Source organism: Tursiops truncatus, chromosome 21 (genome assembly GCF_011762595.2).
Source record: "Tursiops truncatus isolate mTurTru1 chromosome 21, mTurTru1.mat.Y, whole genome shotgun sequence".
In the NCBI taxonomy this organism is placed as follows: Eukaryota; Metazoa; Chordata; class Mammalia; order Artiodactyla; family Delphinidae; genus Tursiops; species Tursiops truncatus.
This window is the reverse complement of record NC_047054.1, coordinates 5,211,629-5,234,951: the sequence shown is the minus strand read 5'-3', so window position 1 is coordinate 5,234,951 and position 23,323 is coordinate 5,211,629. Positions and strand designations below refer to the sequence as shown.

General features: G+C 36.2%; 1 protein-coding gene across 4 annotated transcripts in view; it reads right to left on the bottom strand.

Annotated features, from left to right (window-relative positions):
* VEGFC (vascular endothelial growth factor C) overlaps positions 1-23,323 on the bottom strand; it is an 80,079-nt gene that overhangs the window by 41,099 nt on the left and 15,657 nt on the right. Inside the window, exon 1 of one of the 4 annotated variants that reach the window (XM_073798672.1) lies at positions 23,180-23,221. The exons of 2 other annotated variants lie outside the window; for them this stretch is intronic. In XM_073798672.1, the coding sequence (XP_073654773.1) occupies positions 23,180-23,206 (27 nt within the window). In that variant the 5' untranslated portion in view covers positions 23,207-23,221. Of the gene's footprint in view, positions 1-22,951; positions 23,012-23,179; positions 23,222-23,323 lie in introns of those variants that run through there. One more of the 4 variants, XM_033848816.2, reaches the window with a different exon arrangement.

Genomic DNA, 23,323 nt, shown 5'->3' with positions numbered 1-23,323 from the left:
AAGCCGTGATAGTGAGAGGCCAGAGCACCGCGGTGAAGAGTGGCCCCCACTCGCCGCAACTAGAGAAAGCCCTCGCACAGAAATGAAGACCCAACACAGCCAAAAATAAATAAATAAATAAGTAAAAATTTAAAAAGCTAAAAAAAAAAGGAAGTCTAATTCTTCTGCACACTTTGTAAGATGACAACCGAAAAGCTGCGTCACTGGGCACTTGAGCGAGGGTGGTGACTGGTCTAGCAGCGTGCAGGGCAGAGAACAGGTGGATGAGACAGAGAGGTGGTGAGTCATTGGTTGATGTCTAACCCAAGAGATTGAGAATTTTCCTAACCAGTTCTTTCTAATTTGTTAAAAGAATAAACTTGGGTTTGGGGGTCTCTGAGATACAGATTTGAGGAACCCTGACAAGAAAGAGACTACTAAAAACGCACCTACAGGGGGTTTTCAAGGGAGCCAAATATTAATAACAATCACAAAATCCAAGATCCAAGATTCTCCAGTCTTTGAGAACAGACTTTGAAACCGCCTCACCTTCTAGTGGAATCCATGAAAGTGGCTGAAAAAGGCATGAATACATGACTTAAACATATCTGATAAAGCTCATTCCAAAATATAAAAATTTCCATTCAAATTCAATGGTAAGAAAACAACGACAAAAATGGGCAAAAGATCTGATCAGTCACCTAACCAAAGAAGATTACCAGATGGCAAATAATTGCATGAAAAAATGCTCAACGTCATTGATTATCAGGGAAATGGTCCTTATAACCGTCACAGGATGCCACTTCACATCCATTAGAATGGATACAATTTAAAAAAATACAATACTAAGTGCTAACAAGTATGTGGAGAGACTGGAATCTCATATCGCAGATGGAAATGTAACATTGTACAGCCACTTTGTAAAAACCGTTTGGTGGTTTCCTATAAAGTTAAACATATGCTTAGCAGCCATACTACTCCAAGATACTTATTTAATTGAGACGCAAATTTAAGTTCACATAAAAATTTGTACACATGCATTTACAGAGAGTTTATTCATAATCATGAAAACTGAAACAATGCAAATGTCCTTTAAGAGAGTAGATGGATACAACTATGATACACCCATACAACGGAATATTATTTCAGCAATAAAAAGGAACTACTGATATTTGCAACAATACAGAGAAATCTCAACTGAATTATAATGAGTAAAAGAAGCCAGACTCAAAAGGCTCCTTGCTGTATGATTCTCTTTATATAACATCCTGAAATAGGCAAACCTACAGGGAGCGGATCTGAGCAGTGGTTGCTAAAGGCTGGAGGTGGAGAAAAAGGTTGACTCCAAAGTGGTCCAAGGCAACAATTTTTGGAGAGGGCACTGACTGAACTACTCTACATCTTGACTGTGTCAATGGTTAACACATGTATATAATTTATCAAAACTCACTATAAAGGGTGAATTTCTCTATATGTAATTATATCTTAATTAAAAAGAACGGAACCTAAATCTAACTAAAATTTAAATATATGTAAACTGAAGGCTAAAGTAAAATTTTAAACATCCTCAAAGTACTTACAGCAATAGAAACTAACAGGTCAGTTTAAAGCGGAAACACAACCTTAACATTACTGTTTTTTCTTTAAAAAGTTAAATATATAATTTAGCTTTTTCCTAGAAAAAACTGTTTGGTACACACAGGACTTCATGAGATTCCTCTTCTTTTTTCATTTCAAATAGTACGATTTTTACCTTCTGAGTTGAGAGCAATATTGTACTATCTTGCAGGACTTGAGAAAAGTGGTAAACTGCGGTCAAATTTGGGCTCTGTTACTAGCTAAGCAACTTTGGAAGAGTTACTAAAATTCTCTGGGTTTGTTTTCCCATTAAAAAGATACTGATTTTAATACTTGTATACAAAGTTGTTCTATTGATTTGTTTTTATAGACACATGCAAAGTACGATTAAGTAAAAGATTGAATAAGAAAGTCAAGTCTACTTCGGGTTTAGGTGAAAACTACATGGTGGTCTGCTACATTATCATCTGTAATTTTAGCAAATATTTTATAATTTAAAAACATTTAATAGTTACAATAAATGAGTTATATTGTGCTCAATACAAGCACTCAATAAATAGAAGGAACTATCACATTCTTATGTTAGAAAACCCATCTTTAGACTGGTAACAAAAAATGCACAACAATTTCGTGATGGTTATATTTTTAAATAAAAACAACTACTTTTACAAAACCTAATTTGTAGTCAGCATTGACTAATTACTTTTAGGAAAAGTGAGTGAAAGGAATTTGTAGACTATAAGAAACGGGTAAAAACTGCAAAAGTAGGAGAAACCTAAAGGAGTATAAAATTATTTGAAAAGAAAATGTTTAAAATAAATATAATATGTTGTCTGTATGTATACATATATAAACATATTCATTATAAATTATATACTCACATGCAAAGTTTAGGATGTCATTAATAAAATGGTTGTGGAGAAATGTTTACCCAACTTCTAAGTATGTGGACTTATAATAATAATTTTAAGAAAGTATTAAAGACAATGATCATTTTATGACTGTACAAAGGCAGAAGTTTCTTCCTTTTCCTTTAAACTACTGGCAAGGCAACTATTTCTGATTTCGCTAAAGATGTCATCTATAGCTGTTGAAGGGGCCATTCCTTGCTTGGAAAGAGTTTCCAGTGGATTCCTCTGTAATGGAATTTTGCTGTTTATTTTTCAATCTACAGGGAACCTTTTTTCTGGCAATATTCAGTTCTCTCTTCTCTTGGAGCTTCTTCCTACAACACATACTAACTCTAAATAGATTCAAACACACCTTTCAATTCCCCAACTTCTATTAACAGTTCTCAAAACTAGTCTTTCGGGTACAATGAAAATCTGTCTTTCATTCTTTATTTTTCTTCACATATTTTTCAAACATCATTCTCTCTTATCCAACACTTTTATCCACACTTTCAGGATCAAAAATAAGATTGCTTTGTAATCTTTCTACTTCACCTCGGTAAAAGTGGTGACTGCATGTGTTTTTACTTTAACAATTTAAATTTCAACAGTATAAAATAACTTGCATTATTCAGAACAGTGAAAATCTTTTGCATGTAAAAAGATAGAATTCTGACTCATAGGTTTTTGACCCAGTTCTATTCTTTATATATTATAAGACAGAAAAGAAAAAGAAACAAAATATTAGCAGATATACACCACCACTACCTTTTCTTTTTCTTCAGCACTGGATGCTTTGGACAGAGGATCTTAAAGGAAATCTTCCCAGAAACTAAATTCTTATCTTTGCCTATTTTGGTGCATAGGAATTCAGTGGAGTAAGAGATTGTGAAACATATAAGAGCTTGCAACTGCAGGCTTATGAATGCTGACACTTTGAATAGAATACCGTGAGGTTTAATCTTGGGGGACCTAATACTGACCTACAAGTGTGAAGGGACATTGGGCCAAGTAGCATCACACGTACTGCTTCAGGAGGTGCTTGCCATTTGGCTCAGTTCCAAAATTACTATTTGAAAAGACTATTGTTTCCGTGAGGTATGTAAAATTCTTTCTCATAGTCTTTTGAAATCTATCTTATGTAAACTGGCACATTTTAATAGCTCTCTGTAATATGGAAAATAGCAAAGGCTTTGGAAATTAATTGGTCTTAATTGAAAAAGGGGTACCTGTTTATTCAAAAATGGATTTACTTCCATTCTTTCCTGCTAGAGCAAAGGCACCATCTCCCCTTTTGAGGATCATCTCCTCCAGGGAGATTTATGCCTTAATTTTTGTAAGCAGAGAATTCTGTAAGGGCTCCAGCTCTGAAAATTTTTTCTTGAATGAGAAGAAAAATATTGGAATAATTTGCACCTAAATCACTAATACAAAAATAAAAGACTGCATGCTTTTAGACAATAGATAGCTTTGAATTTCATTATTTGTTAAAGTTCACCCACATTTCAAGTGAGGTTTTCATAATAAAGTGACCATATTTTCTTTAATTAGCCTATAGATAGATTTTGTGGTGTTTTCTCTCGAATTGTAACTTTAAATAACTATTAGTCTGTCTATGCACTCAATATATAAGTTAAAAGCCTAGATTTTAGATCTAGCCTTAGAGGTAAAACTCAGCTGCATATACATTATTTAGTCTCTTTGTGCCTCAATTAATTCTACTCTAAAAAGGATATAATAAACGCAGCTGCCTCACGACTTGTGATGATTAAAAGAGATGATGTGCATTAGAATTCAGTGTAATTCTTGGTATACATAATAAACACTGCATAAGTATGAAACTATTTTCTCTGAGGCTGCGAGAGAAGTATTTATTTTAAAGTTAAACTTACACACATATAAGGAATGAAAGATTATCTTGGATATAAAAATTCATTTCAATGAGAATATCTTTTGTTGTGATTTTTAAAATGCTGCTTCTTTTACAAAATTGTTAAGTATTTTGTAATCGCTTCAACATTTTTCATATTCCTAAATGGGGTACTGTTAACCAAATTGAAAACAATTCTTAGCTAAACACACAGACATAGAAGAAACACAAAGAAGAAAACTATAGACTAAATATTTATTAGTAAGCTACACAGTGAATCATAACTCATTTTATTTTTAAGGATGCATTTTAAAATAATGATTCTACTAGTTCAACAAATGATAATTGTTTTTAAAAAAAAACTCTTCTTAAAAAAATATCTAATGTATCAGTGTACAAATTCTAAATGGTTATACAAAACGTATTATTTATAAACCTGAGTGGTAGTATTAATTAAAAGACCACACAGTTTGTTACATTAACTAATAAACACCCTGACATGTAAACCAACATTGAAAAAGAAATGTAAATGAATATAAAAATTTACTAAAGGGGAGGGAATTATTATAAAATAAGTTTGAAAGTATTCTGTAATTGTTAATTTAACATAAAATGTTAAATGTGAGATGTTTTTCAGATCAATAAGATCTAGATTAATCCAGAATTTATTGTGTTTCTAAAAAAAGAATTCATCTTTTAGTATCCATGTAATACTCATAATTAAAAATTATTTGAAAAGGAGAAATACCTTCCTTCATCTGATAAAAAAAAAGGCCACAAATAACAATGTAGTGTTCTGAACAGAATAATCATAAAGATAGTCTAGTTATAAAACTTTTATATGATAGCTTTGCTTTTTTTCCCAAAAAAAACACTCCCTGGGAAATCACATTAATTCCTTATAATTTATTTTTCACATTTTATTCCTTAGTGGCTATTTAAAAGTAATCCATGAGTTCCATTATATGTAATTACATTATATTACTAAATTTAGTTCAGAACATATTTCTGTATCTTTATAAGGTGCAGATGCGGAAAGCAGAAAATGAGCAGAATGTTTAGCAAACTTTGAGAGATACTGTTAAACATTCTGTGGCTGCCGAATTAAGTTTATTGATTTTGAGGATGATAAATTGAACAGAAGTCTCTATAATGTCCACTTGACAGAGTAAGACGCTCAACTCAGGCAAAAGGTGGGAGTACACCTCAGCTTGAGAAGAAGGTTTTAAAATATTTTAAGAAAAGACCAATAAAACTAAAAGCTGGTTCTTTGAGAAGATAAACAAAACTGATAAACCATTAGCCAGACTCATGAAGAAAAAAGGGGAAAAGACTCAAATCAACAGAATTAGAAATGAAAAGAGAAGTAACAACTGACACTGCAGAAATACAAAGGATCATGAGAGATTACTACAAGCAACTATATGCCAATAAAATGGACAACCTGGAAGAAATGGACAAATCCTTAGAAAAGCACAACATTCCGAGACTGAACCAGGAAGAAATAGAAAATATAAACAGACCAATCACAAGCACTGAAATTGAAACTGTGATTAAAAATCGTCCAGGGCTTCCCTGGTGGCGCAGTGGTTGAGAGTCTGCCTGCTGATGCAGGCGACACGGGTTCACGCCGTGGTCCAGGAAGATCCCACATGCCGCAGAGCAGCTGGGCCCGTGAGCCATGGCCGCTGAGCCTGCGCGTCCAGAGCCTGTGCTCCGCAATGGGAGAGGTCACAAGAGTGAGAGGCCCACATACCGAAAAAAAAAAAAAAAAATTAATTAAAAATCGTCCAAAAAACAAAAGCCCAGGACCAGATAGTTTCACGGGCGAATTCTATCAAACATTTAGAGAAGAGCTAACACCTATCCTTTTCAAACTCTTCCAAAATATAGCAGAGGGAGGAACTCTCCCAAACTCATTCTACAAGGCCATCACCACCCTGATACCAAAACCAGAAAAAGATGTCACAAAAAAGAAAACTACAGGCCAATATCACTGATGAACACAGATGCAAAAATCCTCAACAAAATAATAGCAATCAGAATCCAACAGCACATTAAAAGGATCATACACCATGATCAAGTGGGGTTTATCCCAGGAATGCAAGCATTCTTCAATATATGCAAATCAATCAATGTGATAAACCATATTAACAAAGAGAATAATAAAAACCATATGATCATCTCAATAGATGCAGCAAAAGCTTCTGACAAAATTCAACACCCATTTGTGATAAAAACCCTCCAGAAAGTAGGCATAGAGGGAACTTACCTCAACATAATAAAGGCCATATATGACAAACCCACAGCCAACATTGTTCTCAATGGTGAAAAACTGAAACCATTTCCTCTAAGATCAGGAACAAGACAAGGTTGCCCACTCTCACCACTATTATTCAACATAGTTTTGGAAGTTTTGGCCACAGCAATCAGAGAAGAAAAAGAAATAAAGGGAATCCAAATCGGAAAAGAAGAAGTAAAGCTGTCACTGTTTGCCGATGCAATGATACTATACATAGAGAATCCTAAATATGCTACCAGAAAACTACTAGAGCTAATCAATGAATCTGGTAAAGTAGCAGGATACAAAATTAATGCACAGAAATCTCTTGCATTCCTACACACTAATGATGAAAAATCTGAAAGAGAAATTAAGGAAACACTCCCATTTACCATTGCAACAAAAAGAATAAAATACCTAGGAGACAAAAGACCTGGATGCAGAAAACTATAAGACACTGATGAAGAAAATAAAGATGATACAAACAGATGGAGAGATATACCATGTTCTTGGATTGGAGGAATTAACATTGTGAAAATGACTATACTACCCAAAGCAATCTACAGATTCAATGCAATCCCTATCAAACTGTCAATGACATTTTTCACCGAACTAGAACAAAAAATTACACAATTTGTATGGAAACACAAAAGACCCCAAATAGCCAAAGCAATCTTGAGAAAGAAAATTGGAGCTGGAGGAATCAGGCTCCCTGACTTAAGACTATACTACAAAGTTACAGTAATCAAGACAGTATGGTAGTGACACAAAAACAGAAATATACATCAATGGAACAGGATAGAAGGCCCAGAGATAAACCCATGCAAATATGGTCACCTTATTTTTGATAAAGGAGGCAAGAATATACAATGGAGAAAAGACAGCCACTTCAATAAGTGGTGTTGGGAACACTGGACTGATTTACATCAGTCCATGTAAAAGAAAGAAATTAGAACACTCCCTAACATCATACACAAAAATAAACTCAAAATGGATTAAAGGCCTAAATGTAAGGCCAGACACTATAAAACTCTTAGAGGAAAACATAGGCAGAACACTCTATGACATACATCACTGCAAGATCTTTTTTGACCCACCTCCTAGAGAAATGGAAATAAAAACAAAAATAAACAAATGGGACCTAATGAAACTTCAAAGCTTTTGCACAGCAAAGGAAACCATAAACAAGACGAAAAGACAACCCTCAGAATGGGAGAAACTATTTGCAAATGAAGCAACTGACAAAGGATTAATATCCAAAATTTACAAGCAGCTCATGCAGCTCAAAATCAAAAAAACAAACAACCCAACCTAAAAATGGGCAGAAGACCTAAACAGACATTTCTCCAAAGAACATATACAGATTGTCAACAAACATATGAAAGGATGCTGAACATCACTAATCATTAGAGAAAAGCAAATCAAAACTGCAATGAGGTATCACCTCACACCAGTTAGAATGGCCATCATCAAAAACTCTACAAACAATAAGTGCTGGAGAGGGTGTGGAGAAAAGGGAACCCTCTTGCACTGTCGGTGGGAATGTAAATTGGTACAGCCACTATGGAGGACAGTATGGAGGTTCCTTAAAAAACTATAAATAGAACTACCATACGACCCAGCAATCCCACTAATGGGCATATACCCTGAGAAAACCATCATTCAAAAAGAGTCATGTACCACAATGTTCACTGCAGCTCTATTTACAATAGCCAGGACACGGAACCAACCTAAGTGTCCATCAACAGATGAATGGATAAAGAAGATGTGGCACATATATACAATGGAATATTACTCAGCCATAAAAAGAAACGAAATTGAGTTATTTGTAGTGAGGTGGATGGACCTAGAGTCTGTCATACAGAATGAAGTAAGTCAGAAAGAGAAAGACAAATACCGTATACTAACAGATCTGTATGGAATGTAAAAAAAAAAAAAAAAAGGTTCTAAAGAACCTAGGGACAGGACAGGAATAAAGACGCAGATGTAAAGAATGGACTTGAGGACACAGGGAGAGGGAAGGGTAAGCTGGGACGAAGTGAGAGAGTGGCATGGACACATATACACTACCAAATGTAAAGTAGCTAGCTAGTGGGAAGCAGGCACATAGCACAGGGAGATCAGCTCGGTGCTTTGTGACCACCTAGAGGGGTGGGATAAGGAGGGTTGGAGGGAGACGCAAGAGGGAGGAGATATGGGGATACATGTATATGTATAACTGATTCACACTGTTATGAAGCAGAAAGTAACACACCATTGTAAAGCAATTATACTCCAATAAAGATGTGAAAAAAATATTTTAAGAAATAAAACAGAACAGGATAAGTAATGGGTTGAAACTTCTGATTCTAGATGGCAGGCTAATATGTGGTTATGCTTTGTAATTTTAATAACTTGTGATGGACAAGTGACTGAGAAGATATTTTGCACAAAGTTGGCTCTGGGCCAAAGTGCCTCTGCTGTAGCTGAAACCAGATTTTCAAGAATTTAAAGTCACTTTGCGGATCACCTTCTCAAAACAAATCAGAGGCAGGAGTTTTCATAAATGCCACATTTAAATTACATGGTGACTTGCTAGTTTCCACACTGATTTATGGCACCAACCATCTGTTTATAGCTTGATGATGGTTAGACTGGTCCTCAAAGAAATCAACCCCAAGATCCCTTAGTCTTGTGCAAGAAAATGTAAGGAGCCCTAAGCTAGGATCAGCTTCCTCCTCTTATAAGTTGTCTGGAGGATTTGTCCTCAGAGGCTGTGAAAAGGGCTAGGAACAAGCCACAACCAACGGTTTGAAATGGTTTTCAGAATACAAAGGAAAAAATCATCTCATCATTTTATAGTTATATAGACACTTTGATCAAAACCAGCCTTCCATAATAATTGGAACACTTACACTATTACCAGACTTGGCTCCAAATGATTTGGCTGCTATTATATTTGGCATCATTTAGATTATTCAAAAGAAAAAAAAAACCTCTATAGCTCATGGAGACATTTTCCAAAGTAAATATTCCAAAAATGTCTTTAAGCAAAAGAAAACTTCTCATTTGTCCCAACTGCAGGTAATTTTTTTCATTGCACCATAACCAGTTCTTTATGTATAAGTAGGACCTCAATTAATACTTATTGATTTAAATGAATAACTCAGTGATCAAGGAATAAACAGCAAGTTCTCAACAAATGTTTGTTGTATAGTTATTAATCCATTAATTAATGAGTTAATGAGAACTCCCTGAATTTGAGAGATAACCAAAAAATGAAAAAAGAAGCTAATGAATATTTAGCTTTACATTCTTAGTTTATCGATGTCACTATCCAATATCTATTATAAATTGGATCTTGTTTTTGCCACATAGAAAAGTCTAAGTACTCATTTTTAAACCCAAAGCTCCATTTGATGTACTGTCCATATAAAATCATCCTCTTAGATTCCATATTTATGTGTTAACATACAGTATTTGTTTTTTTCTTTCTGACTTACTTCACTCTGTATGACAGACTCTAGGTCCATCCACCTCACTACAAATAACTCAATTTCGTTTCTTTTTATGGCTGAGTAATATTCCATTGTATATATGTGCCACATCTTCTTTATCCATTCATCTGTTGATGGACACTTAGAAAAATGGTCAAGAAGAACCTAGGTGCAAGACGGGAATAAAGACACAGACCTACTAGAGAATGGACTTGATACGGGGAGGGGGAAGGGTAAGCTGGGACAAAGTGAGAGAGTGGCATGGACATATATACACTACCAAATGCAAAAGAGATAGCTAGTGGGAAGCAGCCGCATAGCACAGGGAGATCAGCTCGGTGCTTTGTGACCCCCTAGAGGGGTGGGATAGGGAGGGTGGGAGGGAGGGAGACGCAAGAGGGAAGAGATATGGGGATATACGTATGTGTATAACTGATTCACTTTGTTATAAAGCAGAAACTAACACACCATTGTAAAGCAATTATACTCCAATAAAGATGTTAAAAAAGAAATCCTCTAACAGTAAATTGGAAAGCTATAGAACACAGGGAAGGTTCCGTTCATTTGACTTCAATCCTAACACTGTAGCACAAAAACATCCTTAATATAAGAAACAGAAAACAAAACAATTCTTATGCTAATTCCAGCTGATTTAATTGTTGGAATAATGACTTAGTTTAAGTAAATCTCTTTAGTGCCCAGGGCTGTACCAGCTGAACAATCAACACTGATGAAGACTGTGTTTGGACACTCTGTAGGCATATTAAAACGTGAGAAATCCAGGCCAGGGTCTACTTTGGGGCTTGATTTATCTGCCACGGTTATCTTTAGTAGCACCGAAATTGGGAAACTGCCAGATTGCTACTGAATGCCTTAGACCTCTAGCTCCTAATTGTAAACTAATAAGAATGTGCAGTGTCCCATACATCCTAAAACACACCGTGCTGTGAAGAATAAAAAAGATAAAGTGTAACCTTTACTTGAAAAGTCATTTAATGTGTATTTTAAATTGAAGTGTTTGGTGCAACTGTTACTGATCATGCTGTTCATTAGAAGAAGAAAACTCTGGACTGTACCCAAGACCTACATAATGGAAAGTAAAGGTGAACTGGAGTGATCCTCATGCTTTTCCTTGGCACGAAACCACCTAATTTAGGAAGAAAAGCTATAAATGATGTAGTATTAATTAATTCTCTTATTTAGTTAAGTGTTCCTTCTGTTTTCTTCTTCTCTTCCTTCATTATCTTTAAGTGCATGGTTTAAGGGAAGATCATGAATTTGGGATCACATATATCTCCAAATTGTTATTAATAATCATCCTCAGTTACAGTTTTATTAGGTTTAAATGTTCCCTAATAACTATCGTCAGGGTTACTCTGAAGATTAAACGTTCAGTGTATTCCATAATTGCATGTCATCATCCTCATGCATTTTGTTGGCACTAATTATTAAGTTGTAAAATTCTAAAAACAACTTTACTCTTCGTCAATTCTATTCAAATTTTTCCACAATTGGTGGTGTAAGTCTTGCTTATAATGACGTGAAGGGCCAAACATTCAATTTATTCCAACAAGTATTTATTTGGCAAGAACAGGGCCAGGTGCTAGAGATGGCAGGTGGACAGTGTCTCCTAATCCGAGACAGCAGTGTTGCTGGCATCAAAGCAACCAATGCTCCACCCGTAAGTTCCCCCTTCTGGGAATTCCAAACTTATAAAGAAAATGCAGAGGAGGACAGTCTTTGGAACCGAACAATCTGAACATAAATATGTCAGAGAAAGAGATGAAGTTCTATTGCTGAAAAGCAGAAGCAGCCAGGAACCTTCCAGACTCTTGACTAGGCAGTTTTTACTTGGTTCTTTGCAGTTTACCAGTAACAGGTTTTTTAAGGGGAAAAACTCCCTTTTAACTAAGTTTAAGTTAGCAGTTACTAAGATTCAGTGTGTGTTACTTGCTGAATAATGTACTTCTGAAAATCTCCCACTTCCCATAATCATTCTTATATTTTGACTTGTTTTCTCTCTTGGTGCTCATATTTTGGAAAGTTGCGCAAGCTAGAGTATCTGTGTTAAAACAGAAGGCTACACAGACTTTGGTTGGAAGATGCTGTGATTTTCAGTGTGAGTAAAGCAACCAAGAGGATGTTGGTTACAATATCAAAATTCACAACAGCACACTGACACTATTAAACCACTGCCGAAATTCCAAGCAACCCCCCAAATTATCAAAGGTCACCAGGCATCGGTTATTCACATAAAGCTAGTAAAGTAAGGCAGATGCCAGACGTTGATAAACTCCTGTTTGCTTAATTGATTAACCGGATGTAGACATTTACTTACTGCTTGAGCGGTTCACTTCCAGGGAGACATGCACTTTAAGAATATGTAAATAGGGGGATACACAGCATCATTTCACTGCTGCATGGCACCGCACACTGAATAAGGCATATGCTTCTGCTTCATGGTTCCCATTTCATAATTCAAAGCTTTGACATCATGAAAATGTATCATGGGATTGTATCCCGTGACGTCATGTGTGAAATTTAACAGCATGGGTATATATGCTTTGAAAGTGGAAGCACAGGGAAATAAGATGCATTTTTTAAAATTACTTTTTAAAAACTAATCAAGACGGATACAAATTGAAGTTATGAACTGAATATGATCTTCTTCACTAGGGCGCTGCGTTAAAATAGACTGATTTGGGCTTCCCTGGTGGCGCAGCGGTGGAGAGTCGGCCTGCCGATGCAGGGGACGTGGGTTCGTGCCCCGGTCCGGGAAGATCCCACATGCCGCGGAGCGGCTGGGCCCGTGAGCCATGGCCGCTGAGCCTGCGCGTCCGGAGCCTGTGTTCCGCAACGGGAGAGGCCACAACAGTGAGAGGCCCGCGTACCACCAAAAAAAAAAAAAAAAAAAAAGACTAATTTGAATGATTTACACAAGAATGGTGATGCCAATCTTATTTTGCGTAATTAGTAACAGTAAAAATAAAAGCAGAGATAAATTAGATAAAAACAAATCCACCATTTTTTAAAGAAATATTACAATCAGTCTTCCTTCAAAAACTATAAAGAATGTGACTGCAAACTCTGGGTCAGAAGCAAAGATGGGACTTGTTAAGTACACCATGCAAATAACGATCAAGTTCTGTTTCATTAAGCAGCTTATAAGGAGAGCAGATGAAACGATGGTCAGGAGGGAGGGAGAAGCCAGCTTAGACCAAACAATATTTACTTTGCCTAGATACACCTTGGGTTTAGCCTAATATTTCTCAAAATATTAAAACAATTCCTTTGGGGTTGGCAAAGGCTTTTTATGTATGTATCGAGACATTAAAATGTGAACAAAACATCCTGGAAATTTTAGACTATACTAACACTGCACTAGATTAGTTTTGTATAGACCTCAAATGGGTCACGTTATCATGTGATGACATATGTAAAATCTGTTGTAAAATAAGATTTTTTGTGTTTTAAAAACAGTTCTTAGGTAACTGTTGAAGTAATGAATAATTACCTTGCTATAAAATAACAAATCAAACCAACATTGTAGATAGAGCATGGTTCTGCAATAAACAAAGACCTAAATCCAAATTCGAGCTTTACAAGGTTGTGCTACAAAATATTTGGGGCTGTTACCGAACATCATTCTCAGTTTCTTTAACTACAGCTATAAACTGAGAACAATAATATCATATATTTAGATGGTCTGTGAATTAAATACAGAAGAGCAATTAGTAAAGTGGATATTTAGGTACTAGATAAATAGCATTAGATCGAAAGCTATAAAGAAAAGAGAGAGAGAGGAGGAAGAGAGGGGAGAGAAAGAGAGAGAATAAGATGAACTGATTTCACATTTCATGTTACATCTGTCTGCTTTGGTTTCCTCATCTGTAAAATCTGACCAACAAGAAAAGCCCAATTTAACTTGCATTCTGTAAAGTGTGATACAAAATTACTGCTAAATATAATAATTTTTCTTTAAATTTCCATTAAGTTGCATTAAAACTTTTGAAATGGATCTTTCCTGGGCTGGATACTTCAGTCTCCTCAATATTAAAGTGGAGACCTCCACACATTTAATCAAGAAGTTCTTAGAAATTTTAATACACTAAACAAACAGAAAACATCAGACTGTCCAGGATCCTGTAAATGCCAGGAAAAAGCAGGACAAAATTTATATGGAAAATAGAGGCCTGAAGAGTAAGTCCTCTCCTATTGGTGGTGTGGCTTAGACATAGCTCATACTGGCATTTGTAATGGTCTCCTGACTTTCCATAATCTGCATGTAATACAGACAAGATCTTCTAGCTCTAAAGATACAAATGGCACTGCCAACAAAAACCTGTCTTCTCCTTCACTCTGATATCTTTTGACAGAGCAAAGTCACTTAGATGTAAAGGGATGAAAAATGCAAAGAGAATCATTCATTCTACTCACTATTAAAATGGAAATTTCTTGAGTCTTTTGTTAGTTCAACAGTCTTGCAAAGATGAGGACATCCTCTAAAAAAAGTTTTCCATGTAAGATATAAATGTGCACATTTTATATAGCCAAAAAGGGTGTCCCTCACACATAAGTAAGAAACATGACTTTCTCACAGAAGAATCGAAGCTTGGCTAATAAAAAGAGAGGTGGTATTCTGAAAGAGCTAAGATATCCAAGTCCATCAGCTCTGTCGCTTACAAGCTAGATTCGTGACTTAGAAGTCTCAGTTTCCTCATTTGTAAAATGAGAACAGTAATACCTATGGTCGGATGTTATTTTTAAGGACCAAAAACTACAGTGCAAGGCATACAGCGTTCAGTGAATGGGTTAGTTACAATTTATTGATGAAGGGCAGGAACTAAACACATAGAAACAGGTCCAAAACAGCTCACTGATAGTGACCGCAATGAACTCAAATCTATAAGAAGGAAAAATTTTGACACACCCTGGCCTTCCCTGCCCCTTTCTTTTGCCTCCAGCCTGATCCTGCTGAAATACCAAGTGACAGGTTGCAGCTGTGGCATTCTTAAGGGCGGTATGATGGTAGTGCTGTCTAAAAATCAAACAGCAAATTGTTTATTATTGTTTTGTTTGGGGCTTCTTTTAGGTAGGGGTGGGAAATGGTAGGGGATGTCAAAGAATGAAGCATGGCCTACAGGATAAAAAACCTGAGCACCAATGCGTTATGGCTAGGGCTTAAGAAGAGAGAAGCCAGCAATCACACCTTCTGGAATTCATTAGTGTGTGGATTCCTCACCCCTGAATCCTTGTCTGTCTGGAGTATTGCCACAAAGCTTCTCAGCAGGCACCGCTTTTGGTCACTGGCAGCTAGGATGACCCTTTCATCAAAGACGGTTTGTTCTTTGCTGAGCCCCCAAAGAAAGTTTGCTAATATTAACACAGATGCAAAGGAAGACTCAGAATCCGATTTTGCCAAAGTTTTAGAAAATCTAGAATCAGAACACAGTCTTATAACCCCTCCAGAGTAGATGATGCAGAGTTCAATGTCTGATAGACCACGGAAATGTTTTTATTCCCACATAAATGAATTGGTTTAAAACATTTCTAATGAAGGGATAGAAAACAATGCAATTTTGAAATGTATGATAGAAAAATAACAATGAGATTTTTCACTCTCAGGAAACAGTCAATCTTTTAACAGTTATGGCTTGTTCAATATAAATATAACATATACTTGCCATATTTATTCAGAAACACTACAAAATCTGTAAATTGACTAAAATTATGTGGCTTAACATATCTTTTGCATTTTTGATTTCTGAGATTAACTCTTTGGCACTACCATTTGCTAACAAAGCCAATTAAGACTGCCTGTACTGATAAACCCACGCACATAAGGTCACCTTATTTTTGATAAAGGAGGCAAGAGTATACAATAGAAAAAAGACAGCCTCTTCAATAAGTGATCGTGGAAAAACTGGACAGGTACATGTAAAAGAATGAAATTAGAACACTCCCTAACACCATACACAAAAATAAACTCAAAATGGATTGAAGACCTAAATGTAAGGCCAGACACTATCAAACTCATAGAGGAAAACATAGGCAGAACACTCTATGACATACATCACTGCAAGATCCTTTTTGACCCACCTCCTAGAGAAATGGAAATAAAAACAAAAATAAACAAATGGGACCTAATGAAACTTCAAAGCTTTTGCACAGCAAAGGAAACCATAAACAAGACGAAAAGACAACCCTCAGAATGGGAGAAACTATTTGCAAATGAAGCAACTGACAAAGGATTAATCTCCAAAATTTACAAGCAGCTCATGCAGCTCAATATCAAAAAACAAACAGCCCAATCCAAAAATGGGAAGAAGACCTAAATAGACATTTCTACAAAGAAGATATACAGATTGCCAACAAACACATGAAAGGATGCTCAACATCACTAATCATTAGAAAAATGCAAATCAAAACCACAATGAGGTATCACCTCACACCAGTCAGAATAGCCATCATCAAAAAATCTACAAACAATAAATGCTGGAGAATGTGTGGAGAAAAGGGAACCCTCTTGCACTGTTGGTGGGAATGTAAATTGATATAGCTACTATGGAGAACAGTATGGAGGTCCCTTAAAAAACTAAAAATAGAACTACCATATGACCCAGCAATCCCACTAATGGGCATATACCCTGAGAAAACCATAATTCAAAAAGAGTCATGTACCAAAATGTTCACTGCAGCTCTATTTACAATAGCCAGGACATGGAACCAACCTAAGTGTCCATCAACAGATGAATGGATAAAGAAGATGTGGCACATATATACAATGGAATATTACTCAGCCATAAAAAGAAACGAAATCTGAGTTATTTGTAGTGAGGTGGATGGACCTAGAGTCTGTCATACAGAGTGAAGTAAGTCAGAAAGAGAAAAACAAATACCGTATGCTAACACATATATATGGAATCTAAAAAACAATGGTTATGAAGAACCTAGGGGCAGGACAGGAATAAAGACGCAGATGTAGAGAATGGACTTGAGGACACGGGGAGGGGGAAGGGTAAGCTGGGACGAAGTGAGAGAGTGGCATGGACATATATACACTACCAAATGTAAAACAGATAGCTAGTGGGAAGCGGCCGCATAGCACGGGGAGATCAGCTCGGTGCTTTGTGACCACCTAGAGGGGTGGGATAGGGAGAGTGGGAGGGAGACGCAGGAGGGAGAAGATATGGGGATATACGTATATTTATAGCTGATTCACTTTGTTATAAAGCAGCAACTAACACACCATTGTAAAGCAATTATACTCCAATAAAGATGTTTAAAAAAAAAAGACTGGGCTTCTCTGGCGGCGCAGTGGTTGAGAGTCCGCCTGCCGATGCAGGGGACACGGGTTCGCGCCCCGGTCCAGGAAGATCCCACATGCCGCGGAGCGGCTGGGCCCGTGAGCCATGGCCGCTGAGCCTGCGCGTCCGGAGCCTGTGCTCCGCAACGGGAGAGGCCACAACAGTGAGAGGCCCGCGTACCGCAAAAAAAAAAAAAAAAGACTGCATGTACTATTTTGTAGTCTAGAATGTACTTTCATGTCAATTGCCTAAATTGATTCTTACAACAAACTCCTGAGAGAGGCAAGAATATTATTATTGTCACTAGTTTCCAGATGATGAACTTAAAGCGAAGAGAAATTAAATGTTAACTGAGATCAAATAGAGAGTAATTAGGCAGAATTCCAAACCAGTTCTGTTTTCTCAAATTCCAAATTCTTTACAATGTTCAAAACACAGCATTTATCACCACATATATATTTGGAAATCGATATGATTTTTAAAATGCTGGTCAACGTTTTCTTTACTCGAAGTGACAGAAGCAGCTATGTGTTTGATTAGGTAGCCCATGATTTTCCCATTGCTGCTGGAGTAGATCACCACACACTGAGGTGCTGGTTCTATGCTGATTCCCAGAGTTCCGCAGTGGAATTAAACTCCAGATACTCACAGTGGTAGCTTCCTCGATTATGGGCCATTTACTGGGTCCTCTCCTATCCCGTCTTTTCTTATCATTTCCTTATCAGTGTACCCTGGGATCATCTCCCAAATAAACTCCTTGCCTCAAATCCCCATCTTAAAATCTACTTCTATGGAAGCCCAAATTAAGACACTCAGAAGTAACACGATGCCACTGATACACACATATTCATAGTTATATAAGAAAACTCCATACAAGTGAAAGCATAATTTTCCAGGACATTGCCTGTATTTCATAAATCTGCAACTATGTATCATATGTCTTGGCACTATCCCATGGCCATCCCTAGAAGAGACCCTGGTTCTTCCATGTATTAGTCTTGACTGGCGTTTTCTGAGTGCTACCCCAGCCTTTGTAAGCTCATCCCACTGTCATCCAAACCCAGGGATAGCAGAGCCAAGGTAACTCATCTTCAGGTCCATTGTTACTGAATTGTATTTTAAATGCACTAGAAGAGTTTCCTGTTGATACGATTAGGGGACTTTCCAAAACACTAAGAAACTCCCACTGGAAGGACAATTTTCAGTGTTATGAAAATTATCTACCTTCGTGAAAGGGAGAACCAGTAAAAAGTCACAACTGAATTGTAAAAATTCATGAACACAGAAAAAGCTAAAATAATGTCTCATCAAAGTAAAAACTCAGTAACTATACTGTTCGTTGAAATTTAGAATTGTCAGGATAAATATTCCTCAATTTATATTTAGAAATTAAATTTAATATGCCTCCTTTTGGAAAGACTTCTTACACCTGGTATTTGGGGGCTGAACCAATTCATTTAAGAGAGCGGGGGAAATAAAAGACACTTGTAGAAAAATCTAACCATTAGGATACTTTGAACATTATTTTAAAATGAGTGAAGCATATTGAAACAGTTCATACATGAAGATATCTGGGTTTGTTTGCTTTATTTTCACTTTACAATCTAAATGGTGACTTGAGTGCATATTTCTAACCCCATTCCTCCAAGATTCTCATTGAATGTAAGTATAGAGAGAGGGAGTTTTAATTGCATAAAAAAAGGGACAGAAGCTGAAAGAATTCAAAACTCTTACAGCTACATTTTTGGACCTAAAATATTCTATTTAACAGGAACTCATATATCCTCTAACAAAACCCTCCTCAACTTCTACTATGCGGTAATTTTCATTCATTTATAAGGCCGGAGATCAGAGAAAAATGATCAGCTGTGAAAGTATAAAACAGCTTCAAAAAATTCACCTTGAAAATTAGAATAAATGACTTTTTATAAAACTGTATAACATAGGAGATTATTTCAAAATATCACACTGTGTCCACAAAAAAGGGCCCCAAAAACCCTTTAAATGAGGAAAGCTGAAATTAAGATAAGCATCAAACTACTTAATTCAAAATTGCTAAAGGGGCACTCTGTGACAAAAAAATCAGTGAATTAAGAGATAATCCTTGCAGATTCTTTCAGAATTCAGAGGAAAGTGGTAAAATTATAAAAACAAGAAAAATTATAAAATTTCAAAACAATTCCAGGAGAATCAATACAGGAAATTGGAATTCCATACAAAAGAAGAGCTAGAGAAGAAGCATCATCTGAGGGACTAATATTAAAGAAAATAATGGTATCATCAACAATAGCTCCAAGTGCACGAAAGCTGTGGCAGAACGCTCACTTATTACCAGTCTGAGCGCCAGTCACAATTTGTGAGAACTGAATAATATGCAGACACATCCCAATGAAATATTTAAACTCTAAGGATAAGAAAAGCTTTCTGTAATATGTAAACAAATAAAAATAAATAAAAAGAATCCCCCCAAACCTGGAAATAGAATAATGACACAGGCAAAATTCTATTGATATCTTATATTTCTCTTCCATAACATAAATGCCAAAGAGCAATTAAAGAACGTTTATAGAGTTTGTTCTTGTAGTTGGGGGTAGGGGGGTGGATGAAGTAGGGGATACTGTGTGCTATGAATTCTACTGCCTAGGATTTTGCCATTAATGTGTGAATAAAGCAGAACGAAATGATATCCTCATATGTATAAGGAATACAATCCACAGACTCCCACACTTTTTCCTGGCATTTGTTGAAAAGACATCATTCAGCTGACTCAAAACTAAATCAAAATAAAGCACTTACATTATAAAATAACTGATAGTGAGCTCGGAAATCATTTCACAGGGATCTGGGTTTACATACATCTCAAGGTAGTTGTAAATACATGTACAATATGGTTGTAAAAAGCACCGACATGTAAATTACATGTGAATGTAAATTATATGGGGTTGCATGTCTGTAAATTACATGTGCATGAAATACATGTGCAATGTGGTTGTAAACACTTATTCAATTTTTCATGAAGAAGAGATAAATGTAAAATATAATAAGATATTAAAATAATATGTCTTGATTCTCCAATTACATCACCAAAACTAGACATGCTTTTTGGAGAGGATGGATGCAGCAAATGTTTTAGATCTCTTTGCCAGAGAAATAAATTTTACTACTGGTATTGTCAGAGTAAAACAGATTAAGGTATTTTTTAAAACTTAAAAGGTAAACAGGAATATCACTGAAGAAGGCATACCTCTCCAATTACTAAAGAAAATATGTAAAGAAATAACTGTATTTACAGAGAAAAATGAAAATAGTTAACAGCAAGGAGGATACAAAACATAAGCAGAAATGCAGTCATTAAAATTCTTAAGGAATAGTTCAGGATATGAATAATAGTGAATATTATACTTTAAAAGTGGGCTATAAAATAATATTTTAAGCATGACTTTATTTTCTCTGAATATAGTTTGAGAATATATAGAGCAAAGCATGGCAGGTTCTGATGGTAATGTTACAGATAATTATTATTATTTATTTATTTATTTATTTATTTTTTTATGGTACGCGGGCCTCTCACCGCTGCGGCCTTTTCCCGTTGCGGAGCACACGCTCCGGTCGCGCAGGCTCAACGGCCATGGCTCACGGGCCCAGCCGCTCCGCGGCACGCGGGATCCTCCCAGACCGGGGCACGAACCCGCATCCCCTGCATCGGCAGGCAGACTCTCAACCACTGCGCCACCAGGGGAGCCCCTACAGATAATTATTTTAATATATTTCTGCTTTAAAAAAATTACCTATAAAGACCCTTATATTTTTTCTATATTTAGGAAAATAATTTAAAATAAAAACTATTTTTAACTGAATTGTATGCAGACATTTCAATTAGGTTACTAAGCAATGGGCTTTTCTCTAACAGTTACTGCCAAAGAATAAAAAATGTCTCCAGGCAAAACCATCTTTCAGTGCTTCGCAGGATTAATCTGACTTAATTATGTCTAGCTAAAATGTCTTCTGATGTTTTTAGGCTATACTGTCTATACATTTTTAATAAACATTTATAAGCCAACATACTAAAGGGTCCCCAGAGTAGCAGGTACCAAGGAGATGTAACAAGAATTCCACTTTGTAACAAACTTTTACTGTTTCCTTTTCTTGTCCAACACTTCACAAGTTTATTCCAGAAGTTTTCTCATACAACCTAAAGCTTCTGTGTGAAACACGGAATGGAAGAAAGAGCCCTTTCTCTGGCCATTTTTTTCCCCCATGCATAGGCTTTCAAAAAGTCCTATTTATTCCCCAGAAACATGCCATTCATTAATAATCTGCTGATTCCAAACCAAAGAATTATATTTTAAAGAATTGAACACACACCACATTGAGGCAGCTCCAAGCAGCATCAATGTTGTTTAAGATGTCATTTAAGCTTATTATTACTCACAGTACCAGCACCAGCGGTTTGCACATGGTAAGATCACTCAAGGTCAGTGTAAAGAAGTCTGGAACCCTGCAAGCCCAGCCCAAAGAGCAAGGTCAGGGATCCTAGGAATTTAATGTGATTTGTTCCCTAAGGTGAAAATATTCTGTAGATTCCTGCCATTGATCTAATAAAAGCAAATGACAATCCAAAACAAACTAAAAAGTGTTATGATTACTGATCTTCTATGGAATTGTCCTAAATTTGCTAGAAAATTAAATAATACAATTGATAAGCAAATATATTTACCTCTTCTTGCTAAACCTTTTCCCTCAAATATCAGTGGGCATTCTAATATAAGTATCTTTAACCTAATATCCGTGAATATAAGAACAGCTGATATAAACTCTTTAGTGACATGTGCACATGTGAGTTTTCAGGAGAACAAATATACAGTGTTTGTAGGTGCTAACTAAAAAACAAATAAATCCCCCCAAAACTGTCACAGATTTATGAAGACTGTAGGATTTCTACTGTTGAATATTGCCTCAAGGACAATAATGAATTACTCTGTGTGTGTGTGTGTGTGTGTACACTCTTTGCCTTGGTCAATCTGCTCCCCCGTGCACATTATATACAGCCCATGTAACACTAGAAAAATAAACATATACTTAGCACTTATGTTACTTGTATCTTATGGGACACAAAAATAAGACAAAGTGCATATAGGCTCCTCATAGGCAGGCGGAGAGATCCAAGGGGAGAAAGAAGGACATGGGAATATAAAATGAGATGACAGAGAGTACTAGAACTCATTCTGAATTGGAAGAAATCATTGTCTGAGAAGAAAATCTGGTCAGAGACAGAGAAAGTTTAGAAAGTGACAGGTAGTAGACCCAGCTGTCTCTGACCTGTTTATTAGCCTTATGTAGCATAAATTTATTCACTGTGACTAAGCAATTTGCCATGCCTTTGGGCCAGCCACGCTCAGAGAGGAGTGAAAATCTTCTATTTCACCCTGTATCTATGATTAAATTGCTCATGGCTGTGCGGTTGGCATCTGCACACTACAGCTGAGGTGAGAGGCAGACTCAGAACATGAGTCCTCGAGTCAGCAGGTCTTAAGGACAATCCTAAAATCTCTTATAAATTAGTTACTTACGTGTCTGACAGTTTGGTAGAACAGATTCTTTCTGATAAAGTGCATCCATCCATTTATCTTTCCATCTACTTATCTACACACACACATATATATATACACGTGTGTGCGTGTGTGTGTGTGTCTCCATATATAGTGAAGATCTAATAAGAAAGTAAGCATTTTTAGGAAGCCAAAAATGAAGTGAAAGAGAAAAATGAGAGATTACATAAGCACTCAAGTTGTACTCACCCTGGGCAACAAATTCTTTATGTGCATTTTTTCCCATTAATCCTCACAAAAATCTTATGAAAAAAGTCTGATTTTCTGATTACAGATAAAACTGAACTTCCAGTGGGTAAGCATCTCAAACACAGTAAGTGGAATTTAAACCAT